Genomic DNA, 21,945 nt, shown 5'->3' with positions numbered 1-21,945 from the left:
TTGAATTCTTTCCTTATGGGTGCAAGTGAAAGAGGGACGGTCTAATTTGTGAACTCGATGGTCCAGGTTGAAAGTGTAGAGTAACGTTATCTAGGCTAGCAAGGTAGTCGTTGCGTTCGATGGTCGAGCTTCCTTTGTGCGGAAAATTAGGGTTCAATAAGGGGGAGCATAATGGGGGGTAATTTCTCTTTCATCTGGTAGCAGCGAGATGATCGGGTGCAAGGACAACGGTTACGTCCTCGAGGCAGCCAGCCCGAAACTAGAGACAAGCTTGCCAACCAACAGACCGACCGCAGCGTATCCCTCGTGAACCGCAGCTAGCAAGGTGAACCGGCAGCCAATTAATTAACATGATTATAGTCGAGGTGAGAAGGCTCGATCGAATGGACTAAAGCATTTGCATGGCTGGAAACCTGGCCTCCTTGAGCTTCCTGTTAACCCGTCACGTGCAATCCACTGTCACCGTGTTATCTTAATCTTCACCCTCCATGATTCATCGGTCATTGTTCACCTAATAGCTGAGAGCGCGAAGAATATTCCTTGAAATTGAAATTTTGCAAAATTAGTATTTTTAAACATTTTCCATTGTTTCACGTCGGATCTGTGTTTCGAAAATTGTGTCAAACTCCTTATAAGATCGATCTCGTTTCCTTTGACAACTTGCAATTAAAACATCTTTGATAAGGTATTTTCCTAGTAGAAGTCTCTCTAATAAAGTGCTGATAGTTCGTAATTAATGGAACAATTGACTGCTTTGTAACAGCATCGGTAATTAAGGTGTTATTACGTCGTGCTCGAGTCATCGTCTGAGGGTGTCGGTTTCAAGCATCTCTCCTATCGATCCGGAATTTGCAACAGACTACCGACACTATAACAGCGATAGCGATTGTTACGAGTTAATTAAATACCGTTAGCGAGGCAAATTAAATGAAATTTCTCGAAAGAAAACGCATCCTGTATTTATTACATAATTAGTATTTCTCTTCGATCTACCCTTTTCGACTTGCTAATTAAACTTTCATCTTTTTTTTATCATTAATCATAGCTGGTTTTCAGTATACGAAAGGTTGCGATGAATTAAATATTGAAAACACTCTCCCATTTATGTTTCATCGGCAATTTTATTTCATTACTTTTAACCGTTTCCCTGTGACAATGTGGAAAATCGAAAACGAGCACAATAGGACGTTAACAATGCATGAATCGCCATTGTTCAACCATTTCATTTTAGTTGGCTTATAATATCATAACTTGACGATTTTTAAAATGTTTTAAAATTTCAACTAACTGACAGTTTATTATTTTTATTCATTTTCTATAGAAAACAAATTCAATATGATGAGATAATTGAGGGATAAAAGTTATAAGAAAATTTTCAATATTATTAAATGTTATTTAAAAATTCAACTAACAGACAGTTTATTATTTTTGTTGATTTTCAACAAAATTGAGAGATAAAAATTGCAAGAAAATTTTCAATATTATTAAATGTTATTTAAAAATTCAACTATCTCTATATTGTTGGACTTATTTTCGACTTGGAAATAAGTTTCTAACCAGCCATTATTTCCTGAAGAAAGGGTGCAAGAGGCAACTAGAGGCGATTCGAAGTGGAAAGAGGGTGCAAATGTGCGAGCACGAGGCAGAGAAGCAGTATGTGTCTCTGAATTGCTCATTGTTCGACCACTAGCATTGTGCTCATTAGCACGGATGGTTGAAGCGAAATCCATGATCGTTTTGGTTATGCTAGAAGGTTATTTAACTATCTCCTGAGAAAATCCCCTTTATTTCTTCAACGCATTACTCTGTCTATAAGTTTCTTATTCAAGAATTCATTTACGTGTAGATAAGAAAATTTATTGTTCTTCAGATAAAAAGTACAGTGGAAACGATTTTCATCTGGTAACGCGAGGAAAGAAAGGAAAAATTTGCCGCATCTTTCACGCTGACCCGTATATCCGAAAGCGTTTTACACCGTCAGATATAGAGAGAATAAATGCGATCCGGTACGTGTCGTATCGCGATCCAGCCGAGTTTTTCGTAAAATTTCACCGTGAAACGTTTATCGTCCACCAGCTCGGGGATGTTCCAAATTGCCAGTCGTTTCTAGCCGCGCGACAAAGCGACCAGTCGCTTAACATTCTCCACCTACCCTTTTAAGAAAAGCTTCTTCGGTTATACCAACCTCTTGTTGGCACCATCCCAAAACTTATTAATTTACTCTGCCGCGTCGGTGTTCGACGTTATTTTTGCTTCACTGGCTTCTCAGTTAATTTTCTTCGAGTTCCCCAGTCGCAGGAAACTTAGAAATTCTTCCACCTGTCTCAAGTTACTCCTCGAGGCATTTACCAAGGATCCGTCCGGAAGGTCGGCGACGCACGGCACTTGCGCTCTCGTCTTTCTCTTTGACAACGCGTTATTACATAATATGATTTCTCAGCTTCACGCGTTTCATTTAAATACGTCAGAAACTGTTGGCCCCGACGAAACACCGTTATCGTGACCGATGATTTATAACATTAAACGAACGTTCAGAAATGCGTATTCAATCGGACGAAGGGAGATCGAAAACGCTGGACATTTTAGCTAACCGTGGTGTTGGACGAATATCGAATACGATAAGTGTTTATGACGCGTGATAACATTCGCTACGTTCCGGCAATATTAAGCCGCAGCCGATAAATTAATCCTCTCGTTTACATGGACATTTTCCCGTGCTCGAAATATTACACGTTTAAAGCAGAACCGTGTATGTACGTACGCGTATATATTTTTTGTATTATTATTCACTGCTTTTCATTTAGATTAATACGATGAAAATGCGGCGAACGTTCGTTGGGGGATATCTTTGAATATTCACGAGCACGAGCCTCGTTGTTGTCTCGTATTCGGATTGTTGGAAACACAGAACAGAGGGAAACGACAGGTAACGAGTTGCACCGGTGCAAGTGGGATGGTAGAAACATAGAGGTAATTTAAATCGGAAAATTTGACAAAAAATCATCGGTCAGAAACGACTCGTCCATTATTATTTACAAGCTTCGTATCGATTTGCATGTTTTCAACATTGTAACCGGGTGATGGCACGAACGGTATTATAAAAGGATGCACCCTTAGCGTTGAATTCTGCTCGATATGTTCGTTTTTTACAGCCGTTTAGAGGGTTTTATTCACGACACGGAAGGGGGAGATAGGGGAGAGGATCCCAGGGTGAATATCGGAATTACGAGTGCCATTATAGGGTGGTTGTAGGGTAGAAGAAGAAAATGTTCGCATCGAGGCCCATTTACGATCGTCGGCGACGTCTTGACCGTCTTGCTGACGGAAGAGACCTTAAGTACTTTCGGGATCGACGAACTCGTCGTCGCTTTCACCGAGAAATCCATAACACGTGGGTTCACGTTCGGGCAAAATGTTTCAAAAAAATTCTACGTTATTTTATTCGTATAAAAGGGTCTAGTTTAAATAAACGTCGGGACAGGAGAACTTTACAACTTATCGATAAACTTCTCGGTTACTGCATACTTTTATCAGGCAAACGGAAACGACAATTCCAGCCCCGCTTCGATAGGGTTGACGGGGCGGATTCATTAAAAATGTCAATTAGAATTTCCAGCCGGATTCACCTGGAATGTGCAATAAGAAATTTCCGCTTCTAGCGTGTCGCTTTTTCCACTCTCCTTTAGTTTTATTGTTGACTTTTGAGAAGCTTGGGGCTCGTTATCGAAAATGAAACATTTTTGTGAAAATAAAAATCTTGAAAACGTTGCACAATTTTTTATGCGAAAAATAATACGATTTCAGCAGATTAAATATTTGCACGGTTAAAAATACCTGCACGATTCGACACAGCGATTTCTTTGGAAAAGAAAATGAATACGCGTGCGCAGAAGGGGTAGGAAAATCACCAATTAAAATGGTGCAAGAAAGTAAGGCGGGTTCGGGGTGCACCGCAAGCGGAATTGTAAATTTATCTAGAAACCGATACAACGCGGAAGCTCGTAACGCCTCGCGGAGGCATTGCTCTCTCATGTTATTCAAATTTCGGGATAAATCAAAATCTTCGATATAGCGATGTGGCTGGGAGAGCTGGCTGAAAAATCGTCTAACACACGGTAACACGTACCCTGGTGTGTGTACACGAGACGGGCATAATCCAAACCCGGTGGCTTGCGAAACGTGTAATGGCTTCATACACACGTGTACTCACATTTCCCCTGCATGTGTGTCTTGATATCGAACCCGAGATACTAGCCGTTTCAATTTTTCCCTAGCCGATGATATGAGTATATTCTATGGATCTATTTTCTGCCGGTTGCCGATGCAACAGCTGTTGCACCCTATGCATACGAAGTGTTGGATAATTGAGAACGCGTTTGTAATTGGAAATTAGAGAATTCGAGAGGTTTGAGAAATTAAAAGATTGGTAATCCGCGAATTTGTTGGAAGGTTTAATTTTCCAAATTCTAGTTTGCAAGTTTGAAAAATGAAAAAGGCAGCGAAGTTAGCTGGTGCACCATTAAGTCACGGGACTGTACGTCATTTACACTGTACGCATTTAGTAGAGGAGACCATGGTACATTATCGTCCCGAAGGCAAGGGAGGTTATTACGCGGTCCGTTACGATGTTTAACATCCGTGCACGTAATTTTCCAACATTGTGTCGGTTCCGTGAAGTCACTTTATCACGATTAATATAATTTCTACTTTGCCGATATCACGATCGAAATTCCACCTCGATTTACTTTTTGAAAATAGTCGTTTCGTGCAATTATTTTGTAGAAATTCGAAATAAATTGAACAGTCCTGTCGGAAAAATCTGATCGAATTTAAATGACAATTGTCGCGTTGGAATACGCAGCTCTTAACATTTCGAATTGGAACGGTTAAAACGCGAAATGGACGATTAAAGGGCTACCACCGAGAACATTTCGACCGAGCATAGGAAACGTGCGAGCGTTTAACGCGCCGGCTAACCGCGACAGTTAGCGAAAATAATCGTCGTGGCTAGCGGGAATGTCGTTCGCCGTCAGCCGTCGGGGGTCATTTTTAACGCAAGGTGCCGCGTTGAAACCGCGAATATCGGGCCCGGCCACGAAACGAACAGCAAAAGCGCGACACGAGACGAACGACTCCGTGGGCGCGAAAGTTCTGCGGTACCATTGCGGTGAATTAGCGTGTCACGCAAGTTGGAAGCGATAAGAGAGCATAATTTCCCTCGTTACCATCGGGAAAGTACCATTTTGACAAATTACCCTTGCCGACTTTTATGACTTTTAAATTCCTATTCATCCTGGCTTTCCTTGAAATACATATCCTCCGAGTTTTCAAGTAATTCAGAATTACTCCAAAAAAAAAGGGCAACAAGCTCATAGATCCTCTCCTGAATCAGAAAAAAAAAGCTTGGTGAAAAATTCGAAAAGTTTGTTGCAACGGAAGCGTCAGATTGCGAGAGCGTTTCGACCAGCTAGGCGAGTCGATCAATAAATTCGATACCGAAATAGTGAATTGAAACCGAAACACAACGCGTTTCCAACGAATTCAATTCCATGGAACACGGCCTGTGTCCCATTCGCAGGCCAGCCACCGCGATCCCCTATTATCTTGTTCGCATCTTTTTGCGACGCGTCAAGGCCGAGTTTCATCCCGTTTCGTTAGCATGCAAATGCTGCGATTCCAGCAGAGGAGCACGCGCGCTTTCTGTTACACGCCACATTACAAGAGGGCTTTACGATAAACACGACGCGGAATCCGAAATGCTGACCGAATGTAGCCGCGCGTTGTCGCGTGTCCTCCGCGTGAATTACGAATGTGTCAAGGGTTCGCGTTCCCTGGTGCAGCCTCGCATAATTTACGGGAGACGCGCGTGTCCGCCCGAGACACGTGCGACGCGACAACCTTCCGAAAACGCTTAGACATTTCCACTTTCGTCACGCGTCGCACCACCAGACGTCTAATTGCGCGTCAAAAGTTTGCCCAGCCTCGAGAAAGATGAACGAATTACATCCGTTTATTCTGGAATTCTGCATATTATGAAACACGGAAACTGTGCACATCACAAAGTTCACACTTTGCGTCAAAAGTCCTGTACCATTTTGTAATTTACGATCTCCATCGAGTGCTCCGCTTCTGGTCGACGACTATTGTTTGCTCGTGTATCGAAGTTGCCTCGATCGAATCGACGACGAAATTCCTACGTTGAAAAAACGGGACACCGACAGCGGCGATAACCGAAAGCGAACAGTGTTTCGGCTTCTTAATCGCAAAACCGCAACTCATCGAAACTTTGAATTGAATCGAGCTAGTAGTTCCGGTCCAGGGGCCGTCGAATGGTTTGCCTTGTTACACCGTAGCAGATATTTAGAAATCGATGCGAAATTATGCGTTTCGTAGCTTTTGAACAGTAACGATTGAAACTAACGATAGAACTTTGAGCTCCGTAATATAATGTTTCGTGTACACAGTTTACAAATGAATGTTTACGGAGATGTTTCGCGGGCGAAAGGGTTGCATGGATCGGACAAGGTTTCCCGTTGATTCCAAAGGATTCCCGCGTGATTTACATGTTTGCATCGTTGTTCTTGCCTGCGGAAGATTCCCCGCGGGGTTTCGGTATTCGCGGGTGGTGGTTCCCCCCTTCTCCCTCTCCCCCTTGTTCGAATGTTTTCTTAGCAGGTTTACACCATCGAGCTCTCTCTTGGTCGGTTGTTTACCGACGTCCAAACGGCGGTTGCGTGCAGCCCGGGGATCCGGCACGCTCTCATACATCCCTGTTGACTTTGCACACTGGCTGGTTTGTTCGCGAACCACCTTGTTGCTCCGCTCTGCTACGCTTCCGAAGATTCATCGGGTAAAGTGCATTTTTAATACCCGGAAAGGGACTCGCCCCCTTATTTATTTACGACGCCCCGGGTGGTTGTAATGCAACGAGCGAGAATCGAACCGGGCCAGAACGACGGATTTATTACGGTGAGTTGGACGGAGTTGAAACTCGATCGGGGATAAAAATCACTGGCAGAGAAATGGTGATTCTGGCCGGGAGAGCTCGTGTGATGCTCGAGAACGATGTAGGTTAACGCGAGTATTTGTTCGATTTTAAAATAGAAAATTTTTGAAAACTAACAAGTATTCTTAAACACCTTGAAAATTGAAAGCGCAAGAATTTTATTTAATTTTATTAGGATAAGAGATTTAATTAAATTTAACCAGCGTTAACAAGTATCGCCATGAAATATTCAACTAAAATATTAAATAGTCATAATACTTTGCAATTTAATTCGGGCAGTAATTTTTAGCGTCTTCAATTAGCTATATTATGCAGCGCTGCGGTTAATATTGATATTTCTACTGCGGCGGTCCGCGCTAATATTCTTACCCTGCACGTCTGACCAAACATGGGTCCATTCCACTGCGGCGTACGAATATCGCGCAAACGGAGTACGATAGGAATTTAATGAAAACCTAGTCTTACTGATATTGTTATTTATACTATTATTTATTAAAATCGAGCATATTTCGAGGAGAATTTGCGCTTTGATCGATGACAAAACTCGTGTTTGCGAAATGGTCGGTCGGGGGTCGGTTGAGCACTGCTTTGAAGAAGGAATCCGCAAACACGATGCACACCGTCGACATTGTACAAACAGGAGCATTCAGCTTGGTAACGCACAACTGTGGCTCTCATTAGCGAGTTGTAAATTACACGCGTAATTACGCGTTTGTTCCTTTCTTCGACGAGCCTGTAGGGACCCGACGAGGTTGGAAATATGTATTTAAAAATGTACAATATTCAAGCAGTCAGCGTGTACGTTCGTTCCGCGAACGCGTGGGAACGTATAGAAGAGGGGAGGAGAAAAAAATAGAGCGCTTGGGGACAAAAGACTTTTGACTCTGTCGTCTCTGTCTTGCCGTCTCGTTAACTCGCCTCGTGTCGCCCGATAATTAGTGAGCGCTGTTAACGATGCGAGATTTCGTCGTTAAAACGTCGAATTCGATGGCACCGCGCGACGAGAGAGGATATGGGAAAAATTAATTACGTTTCGCCCTGCCGCTGTGCGGAATGAAAAGTTGCCGGGAAGCGGCTTAGACGCGAGAATGAAACGAATTATTGATTTCGTTCAACTCTTTCGTGCGTCAGAAGCGCGTATAGCGTTTGATGAACTATACGAATCAAAACCCTTTTGAAAAATGACTGAATTCGTAAGTTACAAAAATTGAAAATCACGAAAAGTATTGTGCGACTCGAAATCGAAACGGAAGGTAGAAAGAGAAGCGGTGGAATTTCGAATGATTAAGGTTCGTTTAGTCGGAACGGGTAGTATCGAGGTCGCGAAGAGCTTTTTCAAAGAGTTTCGAGGATCCACGAGTTACGTGATGGCTCGGCAAAGTTGCTGGCTCGTGCACACATTGCCAGGGTATTCGCGATAAAACGTCGAAAGTTAACGAGTGGTCCTGTGTCTCGGTGGCCGGTCCATTATCGTCGGACGCTCGTACGTTAGGTAAACGTCGCTCCACGGTATTTCGCTTATTTCGTGATGTAATGCCGCAGGAAATTGAGGAAATGCGATGGAAGCAGCGTTACGTACGTAGGTCGACCGATCGATCCATTCGAAACTTTCGAATTAATTCTGCTAGCGGAAAGCTTACCTTTCGTTTCGAATAAAAATCATCGAGATAGAAAGTTTGCGATCGTGTGACGTCGATCATGAAACTTTCTTCCTATCAGAAAAAAATCCATGCAGCCTGTATTTTAATTCGAAACATAAAAACGTGGAAAAAATATTAGAATTTTATTGAATCATCCAATTTTTCTCAATATTGGATATTAATTAATGCTAATCTAATCGAGATATTAGAAATAGAAAATTTGTATAAGAGTAATACCTATATCCATATGTCAGGAATAAGTAGTATAAGTCAATGATAAGTGAATTTATTTAAGTCTGAGTTTGGTTCAGTGTTAAAAATATTAAATACATACTCTCGGAATTCTTGGAAATCTGCTAAAGTTCCGATGCCAAATGTAGAAGATACTTAAAGGATGTTTCAGAAGATCGTACATCACCGAAGTCGCAATATCCTCTGTTCGTAATGTCTGCCGACACTAGTAGAATTCCCCCGGAAACAGTATTCGATCGTAATTGCGTGTTTCGTTCGCGGGAAAAGGATATTTTTCATGAGCGTCGTGGAAACGCTGTGGAACCAGAGTGCTCGACAGCAGTTAAGATGACAGATCGAACGGAATTGAGTTCTCGTGTGTGCCGCGCCCGTCGAGAGCTAGAAAACAAGTAGAGTGGAAAGCGGGGCAATTGCAGTTACCCGGTGTGATTTAATGCAACACGACTATGGCTACGATCTTATCCGACCAGCCGAAAAGTCGCCCTCTTCGATCGCGGCCCGAGAGAATCCGGAAACGTACAATCTCTCGATAAATTATTCCCTTCGTCGAGTTCTTTCTAGTTCGTTTTAAGAGCATAGTGCTTATGAATTTTTCCTCTATCCACGACTTTTCCTTTTCTCCCTTTTCTTCTTTTTTCTCTATTCCAATCAATAACCTAGGGAGCTTTCAGCCACACGAAATATCCATAAAACGTCGAAAGTAAATTTTAGATATTGATTTTATAAAACTGATAATACTTAGAAAACAGTGATTATTCGGAGCTCGAGAAACGTTCTTTTTTCGCAAATGCAACTTCAACACAATGTGTGCTTACCGAGATATCATGAATTATTCATTAAAGGCTAAGCCTTTATTAAATGAGCGAGCACGCAGTTAAACCCTGAAGAATCCAGCACAATTGCAGCTGGACTGCAATGGAATATTAAAACGTAACTTTCTGATCTCGTTTTAAAGTTCAAACAGATATTTTATAGCACACAGAGCTCATTAAGGTTCTTGTGAATGTTTCAGACTGTCATGTATTTTTTATTTAATTTTCTATTTCGAGTAATTAGAGTTAATTCGTCTCGACGAATACCTAATGCATCGGTAAAAAGATATAAACCTTGGAAGGTTTAAAACGAAAGAGCGAAAATTTCGACATTAATTCTGTTTTAAACTATTCAATTAAATCTTTCGTTGCTTTGATAAAACAGGGATTCCGAGCGATGAAACGCGTGTTACGATCGTTCCGCCGATTACACCCGACTCGAAATGATTTAATAAACGTAATGTCCCTGTAATCTGGCTCGTTTACGATTCGTAGAGGTGGTTAGGTTTCCAAGGTGGTTCTTGAAAGCTGTTACGAGCTTGTTTAAATGTATCGTGGCTCAATCTTGTCGAGAGAAACGGCGTTTTTCGTGGTGAAACGTTGGTCACGGCGAGATATTAACGGGGACCGAGTATTTGCCGTGGCAAATATTTGCCGGTCAAATATTTACCGTGCTTTCGCGAAAGTTGGAAAAACAGGAAAACAGAAAACAAAAAATCATGAAAACGAGCAGGCTTCTTTTTATACATACACGGTACACGCACACATCCAGATAATAGTTGGATTTCAGTGATTTCAATTTGTTACAAAAGCTTGTCACAGTCGACTGATTGAAACGTTTCAATGGGCTGTTTATTTAAATGAAAATTTCATCGAGCGCGATAATGTATACTGTACTTCTCTGTTTGTACGATAAACCGTCCAGTTATTATGTATAATAAAAGCTTCGAAGGGTAAATGACAATAATTGTTGAATAATTTTCGTGTTCTGTTATCGAAGTGTAATTGCGTGCTTTCCTCGTAATATTCCGTGATTATTGAAATTATGGTCTCGATAATAGAATTGAATTATTTCTAGAACGTAAAATTTTCCAATTTTCCTCAAATATTATACCAAAAGCTTGTTTTAACGAACACTTTACCAAGATGGCAGTGATTTTTTTTTTTCGGAAAGATAAGAGAATGGGTCAAGTTGAAATCGTAGGATTGATCGCCAAGGCTTCGAGCCAGCGAACCACACGCTTGGCTATTTCTGCGGCAACCTTGAATCGCGGTTACATAATTTATGCAAAACGGACGGGCCGCGTGGTTCGAGCAGCTGCTTCCTTCGCTTTGTAGCCGTGGCGGTGATCGCGAACCGCTAATGTGATTTGTACCGTGGCAACGGCCTGATTCTCGCCGACTTTGCCTTTCGATTCGTTCCTCGCTCTCCCTACATTTCATCCCGCGTTTCCGTTTTACGTAACCTATCGTGCCGGTTTTAACCTCCAGTTTCCTGGAGACGCAGGCGTATAAAAGGGAACACACGTGTGATCGATTGCTGTTCCGTTTGTGCGTGACAGCTGGTGCACCGAGGAAAGTGATGCTTTAGATACGCCGGTCATATTTTGACTCGTCGCGTCAAACATATCTTCAGGTAGTCATTTTATTTTCAATTATTTTTCAGAAGAAAATTTATGATTTTTTATTGTTTCTCTATTGTAACAGAAACGTGTTCCCACATAGTAAGTTGGTTCTTTTGTTACGTTCAAAGTCATAATTCAAGCTACGGCAAATAGAACTGATTACAAACTAAAATTAGTTAATATTACTTGAGTTACGCAATGTGCTGGGAAACATCAGAAAGTGAATTGAACGCGATTAGAGCAAAGTGACTTGTGAAGTAGAGCGTGAATTACACTATCGAGTAGTTTGAAAAGTGTTTAAAATTTCACATGTGATTTGAAATGATCCAGAATAGAGTATTCAGATAGCGTTTGAAACAGGCCAGAGGAAACTGAAATCATCGGATAAATATTGCGAATGGAGTAACTTTTTAATGATTCAAGTTTCGAATGAAGGAATATTCGTGTCATTGGATAGGAAAGATCGCGTACGGTTACAGTGGAAAATGCAAAAATTAATCGTGGGATGAACCAGTGGAGCGTAATCCCGATACAAATCGAAACACGTTGAGTGGAAATTGCCGGACGAGCTTTTTCACCGTACGATCGCTCGTTTATTTAATCGGCTCGTCGTGATTAATCATCATGGGTCGCTATCTCCAGAAACGATCGTCGTTTATCGCGAGAACCTCGACGAATTTCTGCGCACAGTATGCGTGTTTTCGATACCAAATCACCGGCTAAACAGACAACTGTTTTAATCAATAATATAATTCCGGCAAAGTACAAAGCACGAACGAGGGAAATGTCGAGCAGGAAATTCACGAGACCGTAGAACGAGCGAGATTATTTCTAGACGCGGGAATTTCCAAAATTTCCAAAATTTCCGGACCCGGGAAATTCGTAAATCAAACAAGCCCTAAAACTGCCCGCAAACCGGGTCGTTTCGAACTTTCCACGGCTGTCGACGTCGTTGCTGCTGCTTCCCAGTTTCCATCGGTAATCATAATTTTGCCAAGTATCAATTTATGGTCGTATAAATCACCTGGTGACTTGCTCTGAACAATTCAAGGCAAGAGAAAAATAGGAAATAAAATTAAAGAACGCTATGCGGCGAATTCATTAAAAATTTGGGAGATATTCTTTATTTAGAGACGTTGCTAAAATATTTACGTAGTTCCTAAAAATTGAAAAGGTTACTTTGAAATTATTTAGGTGTACGCGGTACCGATTTTGATTTGCGGTCGTTCGAACGACAGGGATCAGGATTTCGAAGTGGCAAGAGCTTGTGACAGAAAGTCGATAGGACGTCGCTGAAAATTAATGAACCAATCGTGTGTAACCTAGCTGCTCGTGCTACCAGAGAATAATTAATGATGCCGTTATTTGTACTTTCTTTGTTTCCATTCCAGACACCGACTTCCGTGGGAAAATTTCTGAATTCGGGCTTGCAAAATCATACGGTGTTTCCTGAGTTACGGGGATGTGTCACCGATTTATACGGGGGACAGGATGACTTATCGATCCCGTGGAAATTTATTTCATTTAATCCCTCGGAGATTAAACCTTCGTATTCGGAAATTTTCTAACTTCAAATATTTAACCAGAAGACAAATTTGCAAATCCTAAAATAATTGAAGACTAACCTTCCCCGTTATTCTCTATATTAAACGGTGTAATAAAAGCGAGGCTTCCTTGTGTATTTTGAACTTCCCGGAAATTTATATCTCGATGTATCTGTTTTAAAGCAAAGAGCTGTTTGCAAGTTGCAGAGTAACCAAGAATAGAATCTTGTGCCCTGAAGCAAGCAAACATTATCTAAGAACAACATTCCTGGAGTCTATCATATCCTACGTCTGACGTTCGATTTCGTACTCTGCGATTGAAAATACAAATTCTCGGGAACACTGTGCAATAATTAATAATAGTCGAAAATTAATTGGGTGATGATTTTATTGCTATTTCATCGAAGGCAATGCAGGAAGAAACTTTTTATTCGCGATTCTATCAGGTGGAGAAGAAATGTGGAATCAGTATCACGCGTCGAAGAGCAGGTTAATCGGAGCACGATTACTCGTCATCGAATACGTCGTGGTCATTGACGCGTGATGTATGCGGGCGCAGTCTCATTGTTCTTCGCGTAGTCTGGGAGAGGCCTTAATTACACCGCTCCTCGTACGACCGCGTGTACGTTTGATTTGCGTGCAGACGGCCGTCACGTTAATTACACGCGGACAGGTAACACGCTCTTACCGGACACGTCAATGCTTCATTAAGCAGCTGTTCGCTAAAACTTTCTTCGTTTCTGATTAGATTCAAACGTATATATATCGAGTAGATTCGAATCCAATTCCACGAAATTCGCGCGAACGAGGGAATATTTCATCGGGTTGGTCGATCCTCAAACTCTTCGTCAATTTTGCATGCCGAGCAGTATAACACCCTATTGTTTGCGTAAACCGCGATCAGGAAACGACAGAAACGGTCGAGCCGCGGAATCGTAGTCGAAATCCCCGGGTAATTCAGCGCGAAGGACTGTTTTCAAGCTGGGCTGGAGAATAATAATCTGGCAGAATTAGCGTCGCTGCGAAATCATTGGCAACCACTTGAAACAAACGCGAAGGACAGGGAAACAGAAACGTCCTGTTCCAGCATCGACCGCAGGGTTAAATCAACCCCCGTTTCCGCAAGCCCTGTGTTACATATTCGACGAACAGAACTCGGTCGTGATGCAACGCGACACCAAGTTTGATGTTCATTATTGCAACGAGTGTTCGTACGTTTCGATGATAAATGATCACCGCGGCACAGGATGATTCTTCCCTTTGGAGAGCAGAGAATTTCACGTGAAACGTATCCGAGAGCGAAAGAGAGAGAACTGTGTGTAATGGTCATTTCTTTTTTGCTCCTGCTTCAATCGTGCAACACCGGACAGATGGGAAACACGGGTTTTTTAACATTCAGTAGCTCTGAATTTTAATTTACACTTGTCACACGTAGAATACACAGTTCCCAGTTCTTTCAGTTAGTATTCTCTGCAGGTAGATACACGTTTTGTTCGCGTGTCTGACTAAGCATCGATGTTTCTACTGCTCCTTTCAAAAAATCTTTCGATCTTAAACCTTTCTGTTTCTCTTCCCTTCATCTTCGCCTTTTGTATTTGGAAAATTCGTTTTGGAAACGTTGAAAAGCTTGGCGTAGATCGATTGAACGTGCAGCTGAAGGGAAAGAGGGAGGGTACGGAGAGGGAGATGGTGGTGGAGAAACGGAGACCGTTCCGAAACTCGACGAGCCCCAATAATTCAGAGGCAAATTCTATGGTGGCTCGACAACACGGGCCGAACAAAGACCGTTGCCGCACGGACAAAGGGGTCGCCAGGATTGACCCCGACCAAAAGTTCTCCTCCTCTCTGTCTTCCCTTCGCTTCTGCACGCCTATTCTCTCCTTCATTCGTGTCTCTCGCACTCCGACACTCTCTCGCTCGCTCTCTTTCCGTCTTTCCCGACCTGTCTCGACCATTCCAGCTCGACCAACTTGTGTCCTGTACGCGTACAACTGCATCCCTCCGCGTAAATGAATCTACGTCCATGGTCCCCGACGTGGTTAAATTAAAGACTAGTCTGCTACCATGGAGAAAGAAAGATGTGAAAATCCTTGGAAATTTATCAAATACCTGAGCGGTATGATAGGTAACTGTAATTGTTTTCTTATCCGAGGAACTTGTTGTTTGTTGCAGGCAGGCCAACATGGACGTTGAGGCAGCGCTGCTGGAGAATTCTCCGACACTGTCGACCATCTCGTCAGATTGCACTGACACCACGTATTCGGGTCCTGGCTCACCTTATTCCCCAGAATCACCGATCATCGTCACGTCCTCGTACAAGAAGACAAAGGATGACGAGGTGACGCCTAGACCGACACCCAGGCATCCATTGCCGCCCAGGAAGCCCAACTTCCGGATACGACCGCCCTACCTGATGATCTGCATCAGTATCATAGAGGTGAGACAGGAAATAATTTAGCTTTCTATTGATCCAAGAGAAAAGGTGCCAGGTATTTTCTAACCAATTGAATTCGAATATTTTTGAGCTGAACTTCGACCTTTTAGAAGTGATCCTCTTGGCTTTCTATAAATCAAAACTTATCTCATTGGTATTCAAAAAAACAACCCTCTCGTAAAACATCCCTTCGATCTTTTTAAAATCCATAACGTACGAAAGGAAAGAAATCGAAATAAATCATAGGGAAAATCTAAAGTTTTCTTCTCGAAACAAAGCACTGTTTAATCGATCCCGTTCGCCATAGGGTAATAGAATCTTTCAGCCCCTTTCACCGTGAGAAATTCGCAACACCGAAAAGTATTCGTATTACCGAAGGACACGGTGTTCGAGCACGGTCGTCCGGGCTCGAAAAATTTCCCATTAGCCGAGTTAATGCTTCGTGCAGCAGGTGGAAGGAAGGGCGAAGGGGTTGGATGGGGTGCGGGAGAATCTCTCTCAATTATTCGCACGAGTTCACGAAGGAATATAGTGGTGGTATTTCAAGAAACTCGAGCTCGAACGAGCCGAGGAGAGAAAAGGAATAAAAGAAATGCTCGAAGGAGAGACGACGAGACGACGAGTCGACGTTTCTCTTCTCTACAGATTCTTTTCCTCCGGTTGGATAATAATTCCAAAGAGCTTATTCGAGCACTTCCGGTTGGTACGAACGTGGCGACTGTAACGCGACCGATTCAAGCCGCCAACTTAAATGCACTATTCTTTTCCGCCAGTTTTCGCGCGATCAAACAAAAGTTAACTGGCCGCTAACGGGTTAATGAAACGAGAAAAAGAGTAACGGGGTAGTTGATGCCACTTTCGAATCGAATTTCGCTCGCTCGCTCGTTCGCGAGGACGATTACCCGACAAAGTGTTAAATTATCCTGTTACTTTAGTTACGAATATTGTTTCTGATTTACTTTTCAAACGAGCCAACATCTTCGTGTTAATTTCGAATAAATATTATTTATCTTTGCTTTTCACAGTTCAGAAGCGGTTAGAATTTCCCCTTTTTTACAGCGATTAAGTACAGCATTCAGAGTTTGAATAACGACAGCAGTTTTCTAGAGGCGAATTAGAGCACTCGAAGCGGCCATCGTGGTTCGGTCGAAAGCGGAAAATCTAATCGGCAACCGCGAACTCGTCCGGTTTCGCGCGATGAAACGAACGAGATAATGCTTTTCCAGCCGTGGCCCTAATGAAACGCTAGCTTCCGCTGAGATAGCGGAAACGGCGATATCCGTTTACGTGGTCTCTCTCTCTCTCCGTTAATAATCGGTCGAGTTCCATGTTCTTCTGCAATATCGTGAGAGATAGGCTAACGAACACGATAAATCAAAAGCAAAAGCGCCGTCATTGCGAATATTTTCGCAAATTATTTTAGAGAATCTACGATCGATTTTTCCTTTTCTTAATCGCCTATCTATTTTTTAATCGATACATAGAAAATTTCTGAAAAAAGAAAATACTTGTAGGTCACTTGTTCGAATTATGATAATTCCTTGGACGTTCCCTGGTCGTTAGGTGGTCGGCCCGATGGAAACGCGTCCAATCTAAAACGGTTCGAGTTAAAATTGCGGGAAAATGTAACGAGGATAGTAAAACGTCAATGAACGTTTCCAGGGATAATGAAACGTCGAGATACGCCAGGACGATACAACCACCACGTGAAAGCTCGATCTTTTCATCTTGTTATAATGATCGTTAGCCAGGACTCTATCCCGTCTCGTTGAAACAGGATGATTTTCAAACGTGACATTTATGCGAAAACTGTGACGATATGTGTATCGTTCGATAAATGAAACGTTTGCTCGATTGTTGAATGGTTAATTGGAAATTACTTAATTTTCGAAAATGTGCATCTCGTATTTATTATGCATCTTCGAGATATGCAAAATTTTGCATAGAAACTTGTTGCACTCGTATTGCAGACTCGGTAAACGCGTTCCACGGCACTCGAGAAGGCACTTTGCCAGTTGTTCGTAACAATCCGTAACATTTCGTGCCTCTTTGGTGCTTACTGACATTCTGTAACTTTGATTCTCCATCACGGTTCGTGACACTTTGCGAGAACGTCTGTCAGCATCCTCTAACATCAGTGCTTTAGCGAGTCTTTAATACCGTCCGTTTTCAAGGGAACTTGTCTGACAGGCCGGAAGCAGATTTCCGTATTCATACGTTCGTTTAGCCTCGTGTTTTATTTCATCGAGTGACTTTCGTTAACTCAACCTTCTTAAATCTATTTATGTAGATCTTTGAACGATACACCTACTTTTTAAATTTCACATTTGAGGGTTGATCTTTCGTCGGCTCGTTTTGCGAGACGACAAGGGCGATTAAACCGGATACGGGGGTTGTAAAAAGGAGGACCTGGAAATGGATAGCCGTGAAGGCGGTCGAAAAGCGTCGTATTCTTGCTGGCGGATGATTTACAGAGAAAAACGTTGCGATCCTGGCGCGAACATCGGCGAAACGTAAAAGAAAGACATCGGAGGAAAAAGATAGCTGAAGAAGATACGGGGGAATTTGTACGATTTGTGGCCCCATGATCCGTCCGGCTGTCGTAACTTTCGGCTAAACTGCCTTTCTGGTAAATATGCGGGTCAGAAAATCGTCGGGAAACTTTGATACACAACGAAGCTAGATTTTTCGATTTATAGATCCGTTGAAAGGAAAAGGAAAAGACTTTGCGAGGATTCTTAAGTTGCGAAATTATCATGAGATTAAGAGAGAGACTTAATCGCTAAAAGTTGCGATTAAAAATTGAAGACTGTAGTTATCGGATTGTTTGGCAGCGTTATTCTCGATGTCATTTCGTTATCGATCAGCGATTTATACGATTGATTTCACGATAACAGAGGAGCACGTCTTTTCTCTGCAGGACGAGTGGCCGATTATCATTCATAATGATGCGGGCATATTCGACTGGTACGTTATTAAAAGGCTGACAACAAGGGCGGTTTATTCGGCATTAAATAAGCAGGTTTTGATTAATTCTGCGCGGTCGAATCTCCATACGCGAATGGAATTAATTATTCGCTAGGTGGTTCGTCGATAATGCGCATTTGAATTTTTACTACTTTGCCATGGACGAATAAATCATCGCTTCGTTATCAATTTATCGCGTCGTTTTTATAGTTCTTTCTGAACGATCCCGAACAATTTGTATCGACGAGACACGCGCGGAACGCGTGACTTTTTCCGGTTATTTATAACGAATAATTCCGCTTATTCAATGATTTTAACTTTGATTAATTAACGTCATATTGAACTGCGCATATCGAACGAATGAATTTTATTATGAATTTGATTATTGCCGACGATAATATGATGAATCATCAAGTATTTCTTCGATAACCATTTGAAATCGTCGGGAGAAACGTGTTAATTTTCCGATCAGTTTAATCTACATTGTATATAATCCTTTTGCAAATCGAAACGACGATTTCTACCTTTGCAAATGTACTCTGAAAATATTTCTCATCTATTATGTTTACACCTTTATATTTGACATGGTATCAATAACAAATTATCACGTTACACCTTACAGTATAATTGTCTGGAATTTAAATTTCATCCCCTAGAGCCACATTCATTAGGTAATTTATTTCTAGCAACTGGATCGAGTGGTCTTAATGTATCATTACGATACACGCGTTCGAGAGCGTAGCAAACACTGAAAATTCATTCGTGATTACGATAGATAGCCGTTCACTGCCTGGGGGATGAGTCGACCTTGCGCAGGTGGTTGGTCTACGATCCCCGTCAAAGGGTGCAGGGATGGAGGTTTGCCTCGTACATGCTGCTGCACTCGAACGCACTCCACCTTGCACTGAACGTGGTCATCCAGCTGGTGCTGGCCACTCCGCTCGAGGTGAGTTAATCAGACTAATTGCTGCTTCGTCCTGGAGCTACCCTTTTTCCGCTCGCGACCCTTCCAAGTGTATCCTTCGTGGTCTGGCTGATCGATCGATCCGACGACTGAATCGAGCGGAAACCACCGAGGTACACCGCTAAAATGAACGGGGAATTTTAAGGGTTGAAAAATTTTCAAGAAACTTCCAACGTTTCAGGTTAATTTAAACGATTTTCAATGAACATAAATTTATTGAGAATGTTCAACAGCGTAGAATGAAAGAGATATCGGAGAGAGGAAAGTTTCGATGACCGCAGGTGGAGCAGGGACGAATCGGTGTGGCGACGATTTACCTAGGGGGCGGTGTTTGCGGAGCCCTCGGAGCATCCCTGTTGCAGCCAAGTTTGTTCCTGGTCGGCGCGTCCGCAGGCGTTTACGCGCTGCTTACCAGCCATCTCGCGCATCTTTACTTGGTGAGTCGAAAGAAAAGTTGCTCGGTTCATCGACTGGAAGCCAATTGTTGCCTGCCGTCAACTTTTCTCCAATGATTCCATCCCCTACCAAAGTTTCTCCCTTTCCACTTCTATTTTCTTTCATCAATCGAGTCTTCTGCAAGCTTGAAAAGCAACCGGCTACCATTGCCAACTGTTATCTTTCACGATTCTTCTGATCGAGCCGCAATGTCAGCCACGATATAAATTCCAGTGTCACGGAGAGTTACGGTACGCCGGCTGGCGTCTGGGGGCTGTGCTGCTGTTGGCCAGCGCGGACGTCGCGTCCCTGCCAATTCCAGCCCTCCTCGGATGCGGACGCGTCGGATGGGCTGCACACGTGGCCGGCGCTCTGGCAGGACCTCTTCTAGGTCTGGCCGTGTTCCCTAACCAAAGCAAGAAGGACGCCAGAGGACGGAGATTCGTCAGGTTCGTGCGTCTTTTATCAGCTGTCAGCGTGATGCTGTTGGTGGTCGGCGCTATACTCGGCAACATCTACCTGATCGCGCTACCCCAGCTGAGGAAGCCATCCTGACAGAGGATTGAACTGCTCGTCAAGCTCTGCAGACGATCTTTCCTCATCGTTAAGATCAGGGAAGCTGCCGAGAGCGTTTTCGAGTAGATCCTCGCGTTGGAACATCGTCGAACTGGATATCTTTCTGACGCAGTTTCAGGAAAATATGAGGAGGAGAGGCTGCCTCTTGAGCAGATGGAATTGCGCGACATTCTGGAGGGAATGTGAGTCTGAAAGTTCAAAGGGACTGCTTCGGGTTTGTTCCAATACATATTGAGTAGAATGTTTTTTTGGGGGGGGACTGTTATGGCTTAGATGGGTTGGAGAAATGTGTTCAATTGGAGACTGACGTTAGATTCAGGATTCCAAAGGGAAACGTGTTAATGGGATCAGTGTTTATTCCAGGGATGATGAAAATAGGAAAATGTTAACCTCGTTGAGCGTAGGCTCTATGAATAGTGTGTTCAATTGTTTGTTGAACATAGGAAAAACATTAATAACTCTGAATTGCTCAGTTAAACAACACTTCTGTTGTTGTACTACTGACGTAAGGTATCGAACAAGAGATTCGACAATGTTTGCTTGATGCAAAAATCTTCTTCGTCACTTGAACGTCATAAAGCTGCATTAGTGTTCGACTTTGAACAAATTTTCTTGGACTCTGTCGAGAATTTGAAGATCCTCTCTGCGATATCGTACAGAGAGGTTCTAGAGGATCCCGTCAATCGATGGGAGGAACCAGAAGAATTTTCGAGGAAATTTTCGTCGACCATGGGTCTCTAATCGCGAGATTAGAAGATCGTATCTTGACGAAGGTTTCTCCAAGGCAGAACGGATCGTCGGTTTCAAGGATAAACGAACACTTGAGCATCATACAGATCGCTTGACTTCTCGGTGTAATTGACCGTTTGAAAGTTAAGACGGTTCGAGGATCAGAGGATCGACCTAGCGTATTTGAGTGTACAAGAAATCAAGGAATTAGACCGTAATGAGTTGGTTTTTCCTGTTACTTCAAATAAATTACTCCATGGAATTAATTAAGGAGAAGCTGAATCAACTCCACGGTCTTCGAATAATGAATTGAACTAATCACGAGTTTGAAAATGATGACTTTCACGTTGAATGTTCTAATCGTGAGTTTGAGAACCATGTTCATTGAGTAATCACTAAACTCATGATGAACGTTGATCGTCAATACGACGACGATGAGTGTACAATCGATTAGAAGTAAGTAAGAATCAGTTGATCGATAATGTATTGATAGGTTATTGTTGCAGGCTGCGTGCAGAAGTGTGGACGAGAGAGGTGACATGGTTTGTATGTTTTGTTTTTTTTTTTCAATTTATATTAATCTGTATATTTTAGGCTTGGTGAAGTACTTCCATTATTAACTAAAATGTATTACAAAGAATTTTGGTTAATAACAGGAACATTAAAACTTGATTTATTCATAACTACGTCTGCACGCAGCTTTAGGCACGTTAATTAATAAGGGTGTTTCGATGAATTCTTCGATATTAATTACTGATAAAAAAAATCTAGGAGTAAGTTCGATATCTAAGTGGTTGCGAAGAAATCCATTGGAAAAACGGCGTCCTCTTGAAATTTTCCCTGACGAAACCCGAGGAAATTGCGTGGCTTGAGAGATCCAGCTCTCGATTTCTCGATTCATCGTTCGCATTTCCTTTTCCCGAAACGATTGTACGCCGCGATGCATTTTCCACGTTAAAGT

General features: G+C 42.5%; 1 protein-coding gene across 4 annotated transcripts in view; it reads left to right on the top strand.

Annotated features, from left to right (window-relative positions):
- rho-6 (serine protease rhomboid 6) overlaps positions 1 to 21,555 on the top strand; it is a 110,761-nt gene extending 89,206 nt beyond the window's left edge. Inside the window, exons 1-5 of one of the 4 annotated variants that reach the window (XM_034326080.2) lie at positions 10,789 to 11,346; positions 15,052 to 15,316; positions 19,056 to 19,226; positions 19,526 to 19,681; positions 19,914 to 21,555. In XM_034326080.2, coding sequence (XP_034181971.1) covers positions 15,062 to 15,316; positions 19,056 to 19,226; positions 19,526 to 19,681; positions 19,914 to 20,234 — 903 coding nt within the window. In that variant the 5' untranslated portion in view covers positions 10,789 to 11,346; positions 15,052 to 15,061 and the 3' untranslated portion in view covers positions 20,235 to 21,555. Of the gene's footprint in view, positions 1 to 10,788; positions 11,347 to 15,051; positions 15,317 to 19,055; positions 19,227 to 19,482; positions 19,682 to 19,913 lie in introns of those variants that run through there. The other 3 variants (XM_076687987.1, XM_076687986.1, XM_076687988.1) reach the window with 3 other exon arrangements.
- Positions 21,556 to 21,945: the final 390 nt, after the last annotated feature.

This window comes from Osmia lignaria, chromosome 3 (genome assembly GCF_051020975.1).
Source record: "Osmia lignaria lignaria isolate PbOS001 chromosome 3, iyOsmLign1, whole genome shotgun sequence".
Taxonomy (NCBI): Eukaryota; Metazoa; Arthropoda; class Insecta; order Hymenoptera; family Megachilidae; genus Osmia; species Osmia lignaria.
This window is presented reverse-complemented; position numbering and strand designations above follow the sequence as displayed.